Source organism: Euleptes europaea, chromosome 14 (assembly GCF_029931775.1).
Source record: "Euleptes europaea isolate rEulEur1 chromosome 14, rEulEur1.hap1, whole genome shotgun sequence".
NCBI lineage: Eukaryota > Metazoa > Chordata > Lepidosauria > Squamata > Sphaerodactylidae > Euleptes > Euleptes europaea.
Genome location: NC_079325.1, coordinates 24,819,081 through 24,835,832, shown reverse-complemented (window position 1 = coordinate 24,835,832; position 16,752 = coordinate 24,819,081). Strand labels below are relative to the sequence as shown.

Here is a 16,752-nt window from a genome sequence, read left to right as displayed (position 1 = left end):
ATTCTTTGCAGAGATGGGAACATTTCCCTATTTTTTTAAAAGGGGTCTGTCAGCATTTCGTTGTAAACCCTTATTGTCAGGGGTTTATAACTCAACTGTAAAAATTTCTCTCTTTTTCCCTGGAGCTGAAACTTGGCACACATAACTCAGCCAGGAAGTGGAGTTTGTAAGTTGCTTTTTTTAAAAAAAATAAAAAAATCTACCAAACATCTGTTTGGCCATTTTTAAACTCTCAGTGCACAAACAATAGAAGTTTCAGATTTCTTTCTTAGAGGGGGATTCTTTAAAACAGGCAAGTTATTAAAAAAAAAAAGTCTGTCAAGATGTTTTCATTGTGAAATGCGGGCTGGAGAGATTTCATGAAAACAACTCAGCATTGTCAATGGTTAATAATGACTGTCTTAAATACACCACTGTGGACACAGGCCTCTGTGACTCAGAAGGGTTCCTCAGACATCCAAGGCTAGGAAAGAGTATCTGCCTGAGATCTCAGAGAGCAGCTGCCAATCAGAGTGAACAATACTAAATTAGACAGGCCAGTGGTCTGGCTCATTATAGGAAGGCTTTATATTTGAGCTAGTGTTGTGTAGTGGCTAAAGGCCAAATGTCATGTTACGTGGGAGATCTTTGATTAGTTCTCCTCATGTTTTCCTGAACCTTAAGGAGAATCTGGGACTGTGGCGCTTGAAAGGGTGGAAGGGAAGATTAAATCCTTCTCCACCACATCATTTCCCTGAGAAACAGCCATCAACGGTTGAACGCCAAAAAAGAAAAAAGAAAAAAAAAGAAATAAAGAAAGAAAAAAGACAAGTACCCATATTGTACCTGGATCAGAATGGGTCATTGTGTTAGTCTGTCTGGAGCAGTAGAAAAGAGCAAGAGTCCAGTTGCATCTTAAGACTACCAAAATTTCTGGCAGGGTATGAGCTTTCATGAAGTAAGCTGTGACTCATGAAAGCTCATACCCTGCCAGAAATTTTGGTAGTCTTTAAGGTGCAACTCGACTCTTGCTCTTTTCTACTACCATATTGTATTTGATTCTTTTCCCTGTTGTGGCTAATTGCAGCTCTGGGGGATGGGGTTGCTGTCAAGGACGTTACTAAACTTTGATTTGATGAAAAACTTTTTCTTAATGGTGTCTCTGTCCTGAACAAAATTGCAGTGGTCTTTTTGCCTTGTCCATTTTAAAGAAATAATACACTGCTGTTACAATTGATCTTTGGGCATTATCTCCTTGCCGATGTGAACACAATCTCATATGGGTGTGTTAGCCCCTCTACATTCCCAATGAAAAGGGGTCTGTCAGATTAAAGCCAGTGGGAGGTAGCCTCCATAAGAAGCCTTACTCCAACGTACATGGCTTTTCCCCACTGGAGGAAGGCTCTTTACGCTGGTGGAAAGCTTCAAAGTTGGCTTTGTGGAGTGTTAGGATATGGGCCCCCTTCAGATTTGTGCACAGAGGTGGCCCGGCTTGAGCACCGCTCAAAGTATATTGTTGCATTGGATTGTGGACGAGGCACAGAAATAATGGTGTTTGTTAATATGCTTGTATTAATTGCAAATAAGCAAAACGGAGCAATTTGCCTAAGAAAATAGGCAGGGTAAAGAGCCTTCTTGAACCAGGCAGGAAAATGAAATCTTAAAAGGAAAATTACATTTCTATCAGAGAAAGGATGCGGAATGGAAAGGAAAACCCACTTCCCCCCAGTGTCATACCAAGGAGTGAGGGTTTTGCCCCCTGCTCCAGGGCTCCATCACCTAAATCACCCCCAGCTGCTTTTTTAATGTTAATGAAAACATCAGGAGATGCAGTCATGAAACACTGATCCATCTTCCCCAGCACCGTCTAGTCTCCCTGGCAGAAGTGACTCCAGGACTCAGGATGAGAAAGTCCTTTCCCAACAGTTACTTGGGGATTCGACCTGGGACCTTTTTACATACAGAGCATGTGCTCTGAGATCAAACTATTGGTCCTCCTAATATTTAATCCACGCGGGCTTTAGAATCATATTCCTTCCCCTCCATGCCTCCTCAGCTCTGTTCCAAAGGAAGCCGCAAGACAACGGTTCATTTCAGTTAAGACACGGCTCATCCTACTCTCCGTGGAAACAAAACCAGAGCCTCTTCAATTGAATGAAAAACGGAATTTGACATCCACCAGGAGATGGGTGACTTTGGAAATCCCAGCTGAAACTTAGAAGGATGAACTAAGATAAGGACTGAATGCCTTTTCAGAGATCTTATTTCCGAAAGAAAGGGAGAGGAAAAAAGGAAGTGTTCTTGGAGCACCTTTAAAAATGTTATAGCAGACATCAGAAAGCTCTTTTTGAAAAGCATTTAACTTTTTTCTTGCAGCCAAAGTGTGCAGACTGGTTTTTTAAGATGGCACCATTCTAAAGGTGTCTGAAAAAAATTTCTGCCACCCACCTTTGTGCCCTCCACCCTGGTGGTGGAGGAGACTTGGGCGCTATATATTTTATAAAGGATAGATTATTATGTATTACCAATGGAGGTAATAGTGCTCTTTGTGTGATTTTGTATTTTTTAATATATATATATATATATATATATATATATATATATATATATATATATATATATATATATATATATATATATATATATATTCTTTTTTTGTTTTTTGTTTTTGTATTGTATTATGATTTTATTTTTGTTTTACTTTTTGTCTACTTATAAAAAGCAATAAAATTTTTAAAAAATGAAAATAATTTCTGCTGCAGACCCCGGGCACGGCAATCACCTTCCTCATCTTACTGGATCCTGGGGCCAAATCTGAACTCTCCTCTCATCAGCTGGAAGCCTTCCAAATTCCTCTTACCAATTTGGATACAGCAGGTATACAGGATCAAGCAAGTTACTCTAGTAAATGCTGCTGTAGCCACCAGCTAACACCTGAAAATACTTTGCAGAGCAACAGATAGTCTTGGGCCTGTGGGTCTGAGAACAGAACTATACATTATGCACAACTGTGCAATCATTTTAAAGAATGACTGTTTTACAGCATCTGGTGTTGTCATTCCCTGGGGGAACTGGAGGGAGGGGCTTTTAAAGTCCTGCCTCTTGCACTATTCCCTCCCAAATGCCATCAACTTATTTTTACCCCTGCTCGGGAAATTTCATGGGTAGCCATGGTCTTTTTCCCCTTGTGGGGCTAAAACATGCTAGAGGACACAATTTTCAGGAAGGGTGGAAAGTTCAGAAGACCATATCCACTCCACCCTCATCTCCCTCGAAAAAGCTGAACCCCAGCAATTCTGGTCTGTAAAGAGGGGGTCCTTTAAAATGATATAGCTCAGCCCAGAGATACGAATAAGGATGCTCGAACACCCACCCATTCACTTCACATCCTGTTCTCTAGCCATGAATTGGGGAGCTGGTTTTTGGATGATCAGTTCGACTGTTTGTTGACCCATTCACTTCTGTTCAGCAGGTTGTTTCACTGAATCCCTTCCTATTCATGCAGTATGGGGCTGTTGGCTTTTCCTCACACCTCCTGATTGAGTTCTACTACTCACCCCCATCCTTGTGCATAACTGCTCAGATCGGCAGACGATTGTTTAAATAGATCATTAGATCCATCGCGAATCATACAAATCAGTCATTAATGCTGTGTTTTAATAAAATCCTACCCTTTGGTGTTTGTCTAAGTAGTGCTTAGCAATACTTATGTGAGGAGAACTTACTACATGGATGATCATTACTACTGTGTACAATGGAAGGAACGTGGAAAATCGTTATCATATGGATGCAAACATAGCATCTTTGCTATTATGCTGCCTTTGGTCCACAGTAAGGGTTTTTCTGCCCTTGGTCCACAGTAAAGGTTTTTCTGCCCTTGGCCCACAGTAAGGGTTTTTCTGCATTTCATGACTTTTCAGAATCGCTTCAAAATTTTACATTTCTTCCATGGGTTTTTCCACACTTGGGATGAAACTGTGGATGTACATTTTCCCAGCTGGGTTAATGATATCTGATAAAATATTGCAATTAACACTGACACCTGTTTCAGTGTTGATGGCATATAAATGGTATATAAAACGGGGAAAAAAAGATGTAAAAGAAAAAAAACAAGAAAGAAAATGTGACACAAAACGGCCATGTTAAAAATATATTCATATATCCCTAGTCTATAGTAACCTTTCACTTAATTTCTGATCACAGACCTCCCATCTTTCGGTGTGTAACCCCAGAATGGGGACAGCATTTTCCAGTCCATTGCCTTTCAGCTTCAGCTGAACCAAAGGTTGGTTCTACAGAGGCAAAGGTGACTACTTACAGCCATAGGGTGATCCTGTGGGAGAGCCATTAATGAATCCAGGCGAGCCAGGAACGCCCAGGTTAGACATGGGGACGTTGCTGTAGCCGTTCATGCTGTTACTGGAGGCGCTGTAATTAGACTGCTGAGGGGTTGAGCTGGAAGAGTAACCTCGGGGAGAGATGCTGCTTGTGTTGCGGATGTAACCTGTAAGAAATAAACATCCGTTGAGTGCCCGGGGATGCAGGCAGCAGGATGAGCTCTCTCAGCCAGGCAATCTTCGGTAGCCTGGGTTCCATGGGAGTTCACATTACGGAGTAGAAATGCAAGAGGCTTGCGGGAGGGGGGTTACCTCCAGATAGCCTGGGCTATCCCACCTGTAAAATGAGGATCATAACTGGACATAGGGGTGTGCATATCGGTTTACCTTTTTGGTATTTTTTTAGTGGGGGGGTTACCAATATAAAATTTGGCGGCAAGAGAAGGGAGCTGAAAAAGCAGATCCCAAATAATGCCATTTTTTGGGAATTAGTCGGGCCACTTTGGCCCGGCTGCCATTTTCCCCTTCCCTCCCCCCATCTTCCCTTCCCCCCTTACGTACCTGCCCCTGACACCAATCCAGCCCATGCTGCTTCTCCAGAGTCCAGAGAAGCTGGATTGCTTTCAGATCCAAAGAAGGCCGGCCCAGAGAAGGCTGGTGAGGTGGATCTGACAGAAATCCACCCCCTTCCACTTCTCCAGGCTTTTAGATCTGCCCCACCAGCCTTCTCTGCACCCCAGAGAAGGCTGGGGGCGTATCTGACAGAAATCCACCTCCTGCCGCATCTCCAGGCTCCAAAGAAAAGGCACGGGCTGGATTGCTTTTAGATCTGCCCCACTGGCCTTCTCCGGGGTCCGGAGAAGACCGGCTGGGTAGATCTAAAAGATTCATTTCCCCCCCCCCCCCGATATTTTTTGGCTTCGAGTTTATTACCCCCAAAAAATTTTTTGATTTGGGTTTATTAACTGATTAAAAAAAATGGTGTTTTTTTTTTTTTAAAATGGGTTTGATAAACCTGAAGCCAAAAAATACCCAAAGAAATTGCTGCACAGCCCTAACTAGACATGATGCTGGGAGTTCAACAGACACATCTTGCTTAAAAAAAGGGGGGGTATCAGCAGCATGAGGGAACCTGATTTGCTATGATTTGCTGAAGGGGCAGGTTCATAGCTTGGGGGTATTGCCAGACCCTGGCCTTCAGGTGGAGGCTCAGTTTTCCCTGTGTGACATGCAGGATCTTCTATCAGCTTTGGCCAATATGCCACTTATGGCCATTCCTTGAAAAATGTGATCTGGTTATGGCACTCCATGCTCTGATCGCATCAGGTTAAACTACTGTAATGCACTGTGGTGCTGGAGGAGAGTGTTACAGATACCGCTGACTGCCAAAAAAAACCCAAATCAGTGGGTTCCAGATCAAATTAAGCCTGAACTGACCCTAGAAGCTAAAATGACTAAACTGAGTATCATATTTTGGTCACATTATGAGAAGGCAAGAGTCACTGGAAAAAACAGTCATGCTAGGAAAAGTTGAGGGCAGAAGGAAAAGAGGAAGACCCAACAAGAGATGGATTGACTCAATAAAGGAAGCCACAGCCCTCAGTTTGCAGGATCTGAGCAAGGTTGTCAAAGATAGGACATTTTGGAGAACATTGATTCATAGGGTCACCATGAGTCGGAAGCGACTTGATGACACTTAACACACATGCACACAATGCACTGTACATGGAGCTGCCTTTGAAAACAGTCTAGAAACTTCAGTTGGTCCAAACTGTGGAAGCCAGGCTCTTGTCAGTGGTTGGATACAGGGACTATACCATGTCTGTGCTGAAAGATATGCACTGGCTACCTTCTGTTTTCGGTCACAATTCAACATGTTGATTTTGACCTTGAAGGTCCTAAATGGCTTGACATTAGAGTACCCGAAAGATCCAGTTAAGGTAGGTCTCCTAAGTACTGCTCTCTTAGGAGGTGAAGCAGGTGGCAACCAGAGACAAGATATTTTCAGTGGTAGTACCTCATCTTTGGAATGCCCCCCCCCCCCCGAGTCTTACCTGGCATCTACTTTACTTACCTTTAGGCATTAGACCAAAACATTTCTCTTTAACCAAGATTTTAACTTAGGGTTTTTATCTTTTTGGGGTATTTTATGGTCAACTCTGAGCTTGGGGACAGTTTTATCCAGATCATTTTAAGCTGCTTTGCTTGTTTTATGCCGCCTTTATGCCCTAGCATGTTTTTATTGACTTGTATTATTAGCTTGTTTGGTTTCCACTGTTTCAGTTGTAAACAGGTTCTGGAGAGGTGGCATACAAATTAAATAAATACAAGCTGCTCCCCCCAGCAGCAGAATCACCTGCTTTCCTTTTTGGACCACCAACCAGGGAGTCATGTGTCATCAGGGGAGTAACTACCGATGCCTCTAGAGAACTGACATTTCAAGGTTCAACGCCAATATACTGGCACTAAACCCAGGTCCAAAAGCACTGACTGAAAAGCTCCCTACAAACAGAAGAGTGCTGCAGGAGGTCTCTTGCAATTCTCACCCCCTTAAGCATGTTTCCTTGGCTGACATGACTACGCCTTTGTTTGACAACATGTGTACATTGAGCTGATCAGATGTGATTGTTTAAAGAATTCTGAAAGGGTGTTTCAAAAGCTGGAAAAAATTAGCACACTTGTGTTTTTAATGCTTCTAACATTAACAAGAGATTTTTCTGTAAATTGTGGTCAAGGCTATACCTTCTAAATGATTTCAACAGAAATTGGTGGGAGCGTGATTCGTTATTGCAGAAATGCTTCGTTTAAAAAAAATAAAACTTTGGAATAAGTAGAACAGTGAACTTCATGCAACATTTACTTAATGGATATTGTATTTTGAGAGCAGCAAAGATGTTTCTGTACTTAGGAAGGAATTCTAAGTTTTGCTCTGGGTATCCCAGTTATTTTACCCCCCTGCCCAAAAGAAGATAAGAAAGATCCAGGCCAAAATTCAGAATAGGCAAAATACGCCCCCCCCCTCAAACACTTCCCTATTTTCAGCTTTGTCTTTGGGCCTAGCTTACATCTCAGGCAAAGGCTGCCAGCCCTCCAGTGGGAGTGGGGGATCTCCCACCCTCAGCTCCTGATTCCTGTGCCACTCAGAGCAGCATTGGGAGAAAAACTACAAAAAAGAAGATGTCAGGATGACTGAGTGACATCACTTCCAGGTTTTCCCCAAAAGTGATGTCACATCTTTCTAGGAATCACCAGAAACTCTATGGTACAATCACAGAGATTTCTGGCAATTCCTAAAGAGGACTGAAGTCACGTTCATGGAAAATTCAGAAGTGAAATCAGTCACCTCTAGGAATTGCTGTGAAATCATAGAGTTTCTGATAATTCCTAGTCAGGCATGAAGTCATTTCCAGGTGTTCCCAGAAGAAGGGTCACACCTTCACCAGCAGCTGGCCCCATGCCCCCCCCCCCCCGGTCTCTTGCTGGTTGCCAGGCCATTTCTGGCAACCTCACCTCAGGCCTTGAAATTTATTGATGTGTTACATTTTCACCCTGCCATTAACTTGACACAAGACATTCTCACAACTGCTATGTAGTCTATAGGGGGCATATAGGTATGGCTATATTGATTTGGACAGCTGAATATTTGCCCCATCAGAGCAAACAGCAGCAGCACTGGGATGTTTCAAGTTGGAAAACTGTTGTGGGTGTGGGAGGGGGAAACCTCACCTTCATACAATGGTCCCAGTCTGAAACGGGTCCCTGCGTGCCTGCTTTTCAATAAGGCTGTGGCTCAATGGTGAAGCACATGCTTTGCACACAGGTAAAAACAATCCCTGGCATCTCCAGTAAAAAGATCTCAAGTAGCAGGTGTGTGGTGGGGGAAAGAGCTTTCTCTGCATGAGCTCCAGGAGAGCTCCTGCCAGTAAAAGGAAACAATATTGAGCTAGCTAACTGTGTATAAGGCTGCACTATATGTTCATAAAATGCTTTCAGTGGAGTGCCAATCTTTGATCGCAATATTGCACATGACTGGGAGCAATCACGAGCATCTTGCTGTTGGCCTTTTTGCTAAATTGTTTCACTGGCCCAGATAGGAGAGACACTGTTGGAAAACTCAGAAAGAGAAGAAGGTAATATGCTGGCTTTGGTCTCTTGGTAACCTACTACATCAGAGAAATACCTCCCCTCAAATCCCTGTATGCAGGAATGCTAGAGAGGAAAAAGTTATATAATAATGGTCTGGATACTCAGGCTTCTGTGCCTTTGTGATAGTGGAGTCTGATCTGGTGAACTGGATTTGTTTCCCCACTCCTACACACGAAGCCAACTGGGTGACCTTGGGCAAGTCATTCTCTCTCAGCCTCACCTACCTCACAGGGTGTCTGTTGTGGGGAGGGGAAGGGAAGGTGATTGTAAGCAGGTTTGATTCTCCCTTAAGTGGCAGAGAAAGTCGGCATATAAAAATCAACTCTTCTTCTTCTACCTGCTAATACACCATTCTGAGTCTTCTCACAACTATTTGCATTGTTCCATTCCCCACAAAGAGCTGACAATCATCCTAGTGTTGAACAAGCTATCAGGTCCACCGACTAGCACCTAGAAGCATCTGGGAGATGTCTAATATCTGTCAGTAGTAGGATACTGTGAAGACTGGTTCCTTTTTTTATTGTTACACTTACTGCTCTATGTATTTTTTTTAGTTTAACCAGATGGTAAGCCAACTTGGGCCCTCTTAGGAGGAAATAAGCTTGATGAAACTACTTTCTTAATTTTTTTCCAAATGTACATTTTCATAACATGTGCAGACCTTCTTCAGATAGCCACCTCAGGAAGGCCTGGTATAGTCTGGGAGTAATCTGAGTTCCCATGGATCAGAAGAATCCAGAGGGAGAAGTGACCCCAATAACATACATAAAAATCAAGAATCCACAAAACTAAGGGGGCAAGGAGGGGTACTTATGAACATGCATTGGTTACAGTGTCAGACTATGTTTTTAGAGGCCTGGGTTCAAATCCCTATTCTACCACAAAGCTCAGTGGGTGACCTTGGGCCAGTTGTCATCTTTTAGCCCCACTTTCTCCACAGGGCTGTTGTGAGGATAAAATGGGGAAAGGATCAGATATGCTCCCTGAGCTCCTTGAAGGAAGAGCAGGACAAAAATATACTCAAATAAATAGATTCCAGTGCCCCAATAACCTTTGGATCAGTGATGAAAGGGTACAAAAGGCCACCTGGTTTTCTAGTCTTCTGCCCCCCACAGATCAACCAATGCAAATGTTTGCAGGGAGCCCTGACCTGGATAGCCCAGGCTAGCCCAATCCCATCAGATCCTGGAAGCTAAACAGGGTCAGTCCTGGTCTATATTTGGATGGGAGACCACCAAGGAATACCACGGTCGCTACGCAGTGGCAGGCAATGGCAAGCCACCTCTGAATGTCTCTTGCTTTGAGAAGCCTACGGGATCGCCATAAGTCAGCTGCAACTGAGGTTTGGATGGGCTTCTCTGTGCACAACAGCCTTTGTGCACTCTGCTAATTTAACAGGGATTTGGGCATAACGAAAGCCATCACAATCCAACACGAGTGTACTTTAGTGATCAGACCAAACCCGAACCCTCCCCAGTCTTCTGCCTTCATCTTTAAGGCAAAAGATGTGTTTTTTATATTCCTATCAGTAACCTGACCTTGATTGTTCCCTTGTGTTGACTCTGAGATGCTGACTCCCAGCTGGCTGCCATAGGAGTTGATGCCCATCATGCTACTGTGAGCAGGGGAGCTTGACAAAGCCGGGATCTGACCAGGATTCCTCGGGACGCTGTAGAGAGCTTCTGCTATATCGGCAGCTCGCTTCAGAATAATGTCCTGTACAGCAAACAAGACACCCAAATCGATTCATTTATTTAAAAGATTTATATGTTACCTTTGTAAAATTTCTAGGGGTATGAACAATAATTAAACTGCCACAATAAAACCCATAGAACATCAGGAACAATCAAATTAGAAGAGTTAAATCATAGCAGTGGCAGCATGTAAAAACGCTGTTCACTCAGCAGCATGGTTTACATAAAATTAGAAAACCAGCAACATCAGAGGGGAGGAAAAGAAAGAAAAAATCTGAATAAACAGGTCACATTTTACTTGGTGCCTAAAAGATGCTAAAGGTGGCACCAGGTGAACATTCTTTAGGAGGGAATTCCCTAACTGGAAGTCAATCACAGAAAAAAAAAGCCCTCTTCTAGCAGATACCTGACGAACAACTGAAGCCAGAGGGCACCTGGAGATAGGTCTCCAAAGATGATCTCAAATGACTGGCAAATTTGTATGGGGAAAAAGCATTTTTTTGGTTCCAGGTAGCTTTATAGAAGATATGAGGGAGGGATTTCTAACCTGGTTATTGTGCGGCGTTCCATACAGTGCTTCAACTAGGTCAGCGGCTCGTTTCAAAAGCATTTCCTAAAAGAAGGAAAAGAGGATAACCCAATGATTATATCAAAGGGGCTGCCTACATGCAGAGCCCAGGTTAGACCTGTTGGGTTTGCTTTTGCCGATGCACATGTATTGATAAAACATGACCAAAATATGCTCCAGGAGGCATGAAATGATGAGAGCATTTGAGAGTTGGTTAAATATTCTTTATATATTATAAACATTATAAGCAATGGCAGCCTGTGTTGAAGCTATTTAGTTTTTTTTTTTACCTTGGCTAGTCGTTCTGGGTCACCAGGATGTCTGGGGATGACCTTCTGAAGTCTTTGGAAACCATAATCAATGGTAGGTTCATTTAAAGCTGAAATGAAAGGCAAGGAATAAGATCTGATATGAATAAGATGAATAAAAATTAGCATCTTTTACTTCCTTTGGGGAAAACCCAAAACAAAATATTTAAATTGTCATTGAGTTGGTGTTCTGAATGTTCTGATTCATGGCACAAAATATAATGAGCCTGATATTTGAAGCATTTATGAGGACAAGCTACCGTATTTTTTGCTCCATAGGACTCACCTGACCATAAGACGCACCTAGTTTTTAGAGGAGGAAAACCCGCCCCGACGGCCAGCTAGGAGGCATGTGGGACCACACAGAGCCGTGCGTGCGTGTCGGGATGGCGTGAGCCGGCGTTCCCCGCCTGGATGGCCAGCTGGGAGGCAGGCGGGGCCGCACAGATCCGGCTGGGCACAAAGAGCCGGCATTCACTCCATAAGACGCACAGACATTTCCCCTCACTTTTGAGGAGGAAAAAAGTGCGTCTTATGGAGCGAAAAATATGGTACCTTTAAAAGTTTAAAAAGGAAAAAATGTTGAGGATGAATAAAAAAATACTTTTAAAAACACAGTACATACAAGCAAGAAAGTATGTGCATTTATCCTTGGCCTCATAAAGAAAAAAATATCACTAACATTTGTAAATGAAAGTTATAAAACACCTCTGGTGGTGTTTATGACGGTACAGTTGCTGGACAATAGGTGCCTCTGGAAGACAGATAAGCCGCCTCAGAAAAAGAGTACATCTTTTATATGAATATTCCTTAAACTGAATCAGACCATCAGTCCATCAAACTCAGTATTGTCTATTCAGGGCTGCACCAGCTCTCCAGGGTCTCAAGCAAAGTTTTTCACATCACCTACTATCTAGTCCTTTTATCTGGAGATGCCAGGGATTGAACCCAGGACAGAAGCTCTACCACTGAGCCACAGCCCCTCCCAACTAGTTTACTGGACAATGAAACTACCAGTAGGAGGTGTTTATATAACCACTGAAAGGTAAAGGTAGTCCCCTGTGCAAGAACCCGGTCGTTACTGACCCATGGGGTGACCTCATGTCAAGACATTTACTAGGCACGCTATGTTTACGGGTGGTTTGCCGTTGCCTTCCCCACTCATCTACACTTTACCCCCAGCAAGCTGGGTACTCATTTGACCAACCTCGGAAGGATGGAAGGCTGAGTCAACCTTGAGCCGGCTACCTGAAACCGACTTCTATCGGGATCGAATTCAGGTCATGAGCAGAGTTTTGACTGTAGTACTGGAGCTTACCACTCTTCACCATGGGTAGGGTTGCCAACCTTCAGGTACTAGCTGGGGATCTCCTGCTATTACAACTGATCTCCAGCCGATAGAGGAAACGGCCTCTTTGGCAATTGGACTCTATGACATTGAAGTCCCTCCCCTCCCCAAACCCTGCCCTCCTTAGGCTCCTCCCCAAAAGCCTCCTGCCGGTGGTGAAGAGGGACCTGGCAACTAGGCTTACTAGGTCCCTCCTCTCCTCCGGCGGGAGGTTTTTGGGGTGGAGGTGAGGTGCGATCGTGCACGTGAGCATCCGCGCTGATGAGACCGCGGCACTTCCTGCTTACACCTGGAAGTGCTGCATCGCAACTGGGCCTTTATCACTCAAACGGGCCTTTACCAGTTTGAGTGGTAAAGGCCCCGTTGTGATGCAGCACTTCCGGGTGCAAACTGGAAGTGACGTGGCGCCTCAGGCAGGCGAGCATGCACGCTTTGCCTGCTGACCCTCAGCTGGTTGGCGGGCAGCCAGGTGGATTGGCAGGGGTTTTCCCGTCACCACCTGGCACTTGGCAACCATGGGGCTCCTTATATAACCATTTAAATATAATATATACAATATAATCCAACACAATAGCTCTAAACGGGATGAAATGTTGAGAGCAACTGAGGGTCACTTAAAGGGAAAAGGCAGCAGAGCAGGGCGGGGTGGAGAGAAAGTTAGTGTTCTGAAACTGTGGGATCTTAGAAAATCCTGGACAGGGAGATTTTGGTATGGGATAGGATTTCCAAAAATTGTCCTCCCTACTTGAAATACATATTGGCATAACCAAAACGAACTCAGAAGACATCGTGCCAGTCTGTTTCCCATTTTTAGCCACAGGTGAAATACATTTTGATATACTTTATCAAAATTATTATGGTTTAGCCCTTTGTTTAAATATTATAAGACTGACTTGACCACGATTCAAACAGAGAAGCCTCAGACCTGAGAATGTAGCCTTCTTGGCTATACTTAGAATGTTTTTTCCCCCTTTCCTACTGGGAACCATTCTGGATCACTTAAGAAGTTTAATAATATACACTTCAACTGCCACAGAATCTATTTCCCATTTGGGAACAGGGCAGAGAAGTTGCGCCAATAATCGTGAGAATTTGTCAGAATCCTCTTGAGATCTTATACATCACTATGTACCATTTCTCTTCTTGCTTGAGAGTCTAATAGCTTACGTTACATGACTTGACTTGAGCAAAATGGTTCATAAAATGTAGAGGTTTTTTTTTTAAAAAAAAATAAATCCCTAAATGTTCCTATTTATTTAAAAATATATAATGGGAATATTAAACTATATTACTAAAAGCAAAAGTAAACATAAAATCTTATTATATTATTTCTTAATAAAAAGATCAACCCCAAACAATAATTTCATTTGACTGTGACAGCTTGCAGCAGGAATAACATCTTTATACAGTGGCTTTGCAGTTTCTTGAAAATTTCTGCTTTTTAAAAAATTCTAGTCCTCAAGACTGCTGACAAAACTTTAACTCTAGTCTCAGAAACTAAATGAGACCTTGAATGGGTCTTCAGTTGCTAGTGATTAAATGGGTAACATAGACTGACCTAAATTAGTATACCACAGTAATAAACTAGTCTTCAAACTTGCACTAAAGTTGAAACAAAAAAAATCAAAATGTTAGAAGATTTTAAAACTTGAATTCTTGAATTCTGAAGATTTCAACCTTTGTTTTCTTTCTTTTTTTAAATATTTTTTTAATTTTTTTCTTCATTTAATATATTTATAAAAACAATATAATAATAAAGAGAAAAACAAATAGTATTTCTAATTTAACAATCAAATGACTTCCCCCTCTCCCTCTTCCGTCTAAAATTAAATTGTATAATCTTTTGCTAACAGAACTAATCCCAATATTATTTTAATTAATCTGTTCTAGTCATATCCAACATTATGAAATCAATACCTAATATAAAAATTAATACAAAGTATGAATAAGGGATTAAATCAATGAGTATCCTTTAAATGGTCCCGATAAAAAATAATTTTCACAGTACATTCTCCAAGCCTCCCATTCCCCCCAAAATTGTTCATTGTCATTCTGATTTATCAAAGCTGTAAGTTTCGCCATCTTGGTCAATTCCAGCATCTTTTTTATCCAGTCTTTTTTATCTGGTATCTCAACTGTCTTCCTTTAGCTGCATATATCAATCAAGCAGCCATGGTGGCATAAATCAAAAAAGTTCTATGAGTGAAGATAGTATCCGGTATCATACTTAATAGCATCATTTCAGGTGTTTTAGGAATATTTTGTTGTAGAATCAACCTTATTTCATTATATATCATCCCCCAAATTTTTTTAGCTTTTTCACAAGTCCACCACATATGATGAAAAGATCCTATTTCTTTATTGCGTTTCCAGCAGTTTGGTGACATTGAAGCATACAATTTTGCTAATTTCTTCGGTGTTAAATACCATTTATACATCATTTTGTATACATTTTCTCTTAATAGTTGCGAAGATATAAGTTTCAGGTCTCTCACCTTTGTTTTCAAAATGCACTTTATGAACTATTTTTAATGGAAAACGTATGCCATAATGACTTTAAAAATAATACTAAGCATAAATATTCAGAGCAGTATAGTGATAAGTGGGGGTAGATGAAACTAAAAATACCATATTTAGCTAAAGGGTTGTTCTCAGGATAAAATGAAGAGAAGAAAACCATGTACAGTGCCATGAATTCCTTGAAGGAAGGATGTGATGGTTTAATTCAATGGTTTTATAGTTTCAGTCAGTTAGCCATATTAGTTTGTAGTAGTACAACAAAATTCGAGTCTAGAAGCACCTTAGAAACCAACATTCTTTTCATTGGTATAAGTTTTCATGAGTTCCTATTTGAATCTGATGAAGTGAGCTTTGATTCTTGAAAACTTATACACCAGAAAAGTTTGTTGATCTCGAAGGTACTACTGGACTTGAATAATATTTTTATACCTTTTCAAACCACTGCATTCTATAGCACCCATAACTAGAAATGTTGGGAGGGGGGAGGAGAATCAACTTATTTGTTGGCCAGAAAATTCAAAATTTGCTCCAAATCTAGTCAAGATTTGGTCAAATGAAGTCTCATTATTGCTTCAAACTGGATGTGTCTGGTGTTGTGCTGAATTGTTAGTAGGCAATCAAACAATATTCTCCCTTCCTGGTTGGGTTGCCAACCTCCAGGTACTAGCTGGAGATCTCCTGCTATTACAACTGATCTCTAGCCGATAGAGATCAGTTCACCTGGAGAAAATGACCGCTTTGGCAATTGGACTCTATGGCACTGAAGACCCTCCCCTCCCCAAACCCCACCCTCCTCAGGCTCCACCCCAAAAACCTCCCGTTGGTGGTGAAGAGGGACCTGACACCCTACTTCCTAGAGAATTATACATATGAGAAAGATAAAAAAACCAAAAACCCAGAAAATAAATCTTAAGTGATTTGGAACTGAGACCAGCTCCAACTACCATCCACTTCAGTGCACCAGTGGCAGGGTAGGATCCCACAGTGTGTTTCTGCTGACAGAAGGATTTCTTTCAGTGGAATACAAATTCCTTCCCTCCCCTCTCCTGCTATAGCCCCAAAGGCCCCTTGAAACGCTGGCAGGAGCAGCATTTCATGGATCATTTTGGGATTGTAACAGGAGCAGGGAGACAAGAAAGTTGTGCTCTGCCAACAGAAACCCTTACATCAGCAGAAACGCTTCATGGGACCCCAGCCGCACAGTTTAAAGAGCAAACAGTATTTATTTCATTCTTCAGCCTGCCCTTTCTCCAGGGAACATACCTAATTTCTCCTACCCCTATTTTATTCTCACACCAACCCTACAAGGTAGGTTCAGCAGAGGGATAGTGACTGAGTCACCCAGCAAGCTTTATAACTTGAGTGGATATCTTCCTGTCCTCCATTTTATCCTTACAACAAATCTATGAATTAGGTTAGGGTGAAAGAAAGCAGCTGCCTCTGGGTCATCCAGTGAGCTTGATAGCTGAGAGGGATTTGTAATCCAACATTCTGTCCAATATACCACACTAGCTCTCTAGTAGGAAATGTAGTAATAATAAGAATTCCTTTAGGGGATTGGCGCAGTGGCCAGAAGAGTGTTTGCCTTGTCTGAAAAGGACTTAAAAGAAGGTGATTTTGTATATGACTGTGAGGAAAAGTGTCTTTGGTGACCTCTTCCTCATCTACCAGTCCCGAATTCCACCAGTTACCAACATTACAATCGATATCGAACTCATCCCCAGGCTAATTCCCTAAATGACCAAATTGCTCCTGCTTGGCTGTCCCTGTCTTAGGAAAAGAATCAAGCCTTGTACAATTCCGGTATATTGCAAAGCCCCCCAAATAGCTTCCAAAAACATATTCAGCTAGG

At 42.2% G+C, this 16,752-nt stretch overlaps 1 protein-coding gene across 1 annotated transcript in view; it reads right to left on the bottom strand.

Annotated features, from left to right (window-relative positions):
• Positions 1 to 16,752, bottom strand: part of EBF2 (EBF transcription factor 2) — a 273,200-nt gene that overhangs the window by 14,901 nt on the left and 241,547 nt on the right. Inside the window, exons 11-14 of the mRNA XM_056860924.1 lie at positions 11,015 to 11,103; positions 10,704 to 10,769; positions 10,001 to 10,178; positions 4,298 to 4,483 (exon numbers count right to left, since the gene is read on the bottom strand). Of these exons, the coding sequence (XP_056716902.1) occupies positions 4,298 to 4,483; positions 10,001 to 10,178; positions 10,704 to 10,769; positions 11,015 to 11,103 (519 nt within the window). The remainder of the gene's footprint in view (positions 1 to 4,297; positions 4,484 to 10,000; positions 10,179 to 10,703; positions 10,770 to 11,014; positions 11,104 to 16,752) is intronic.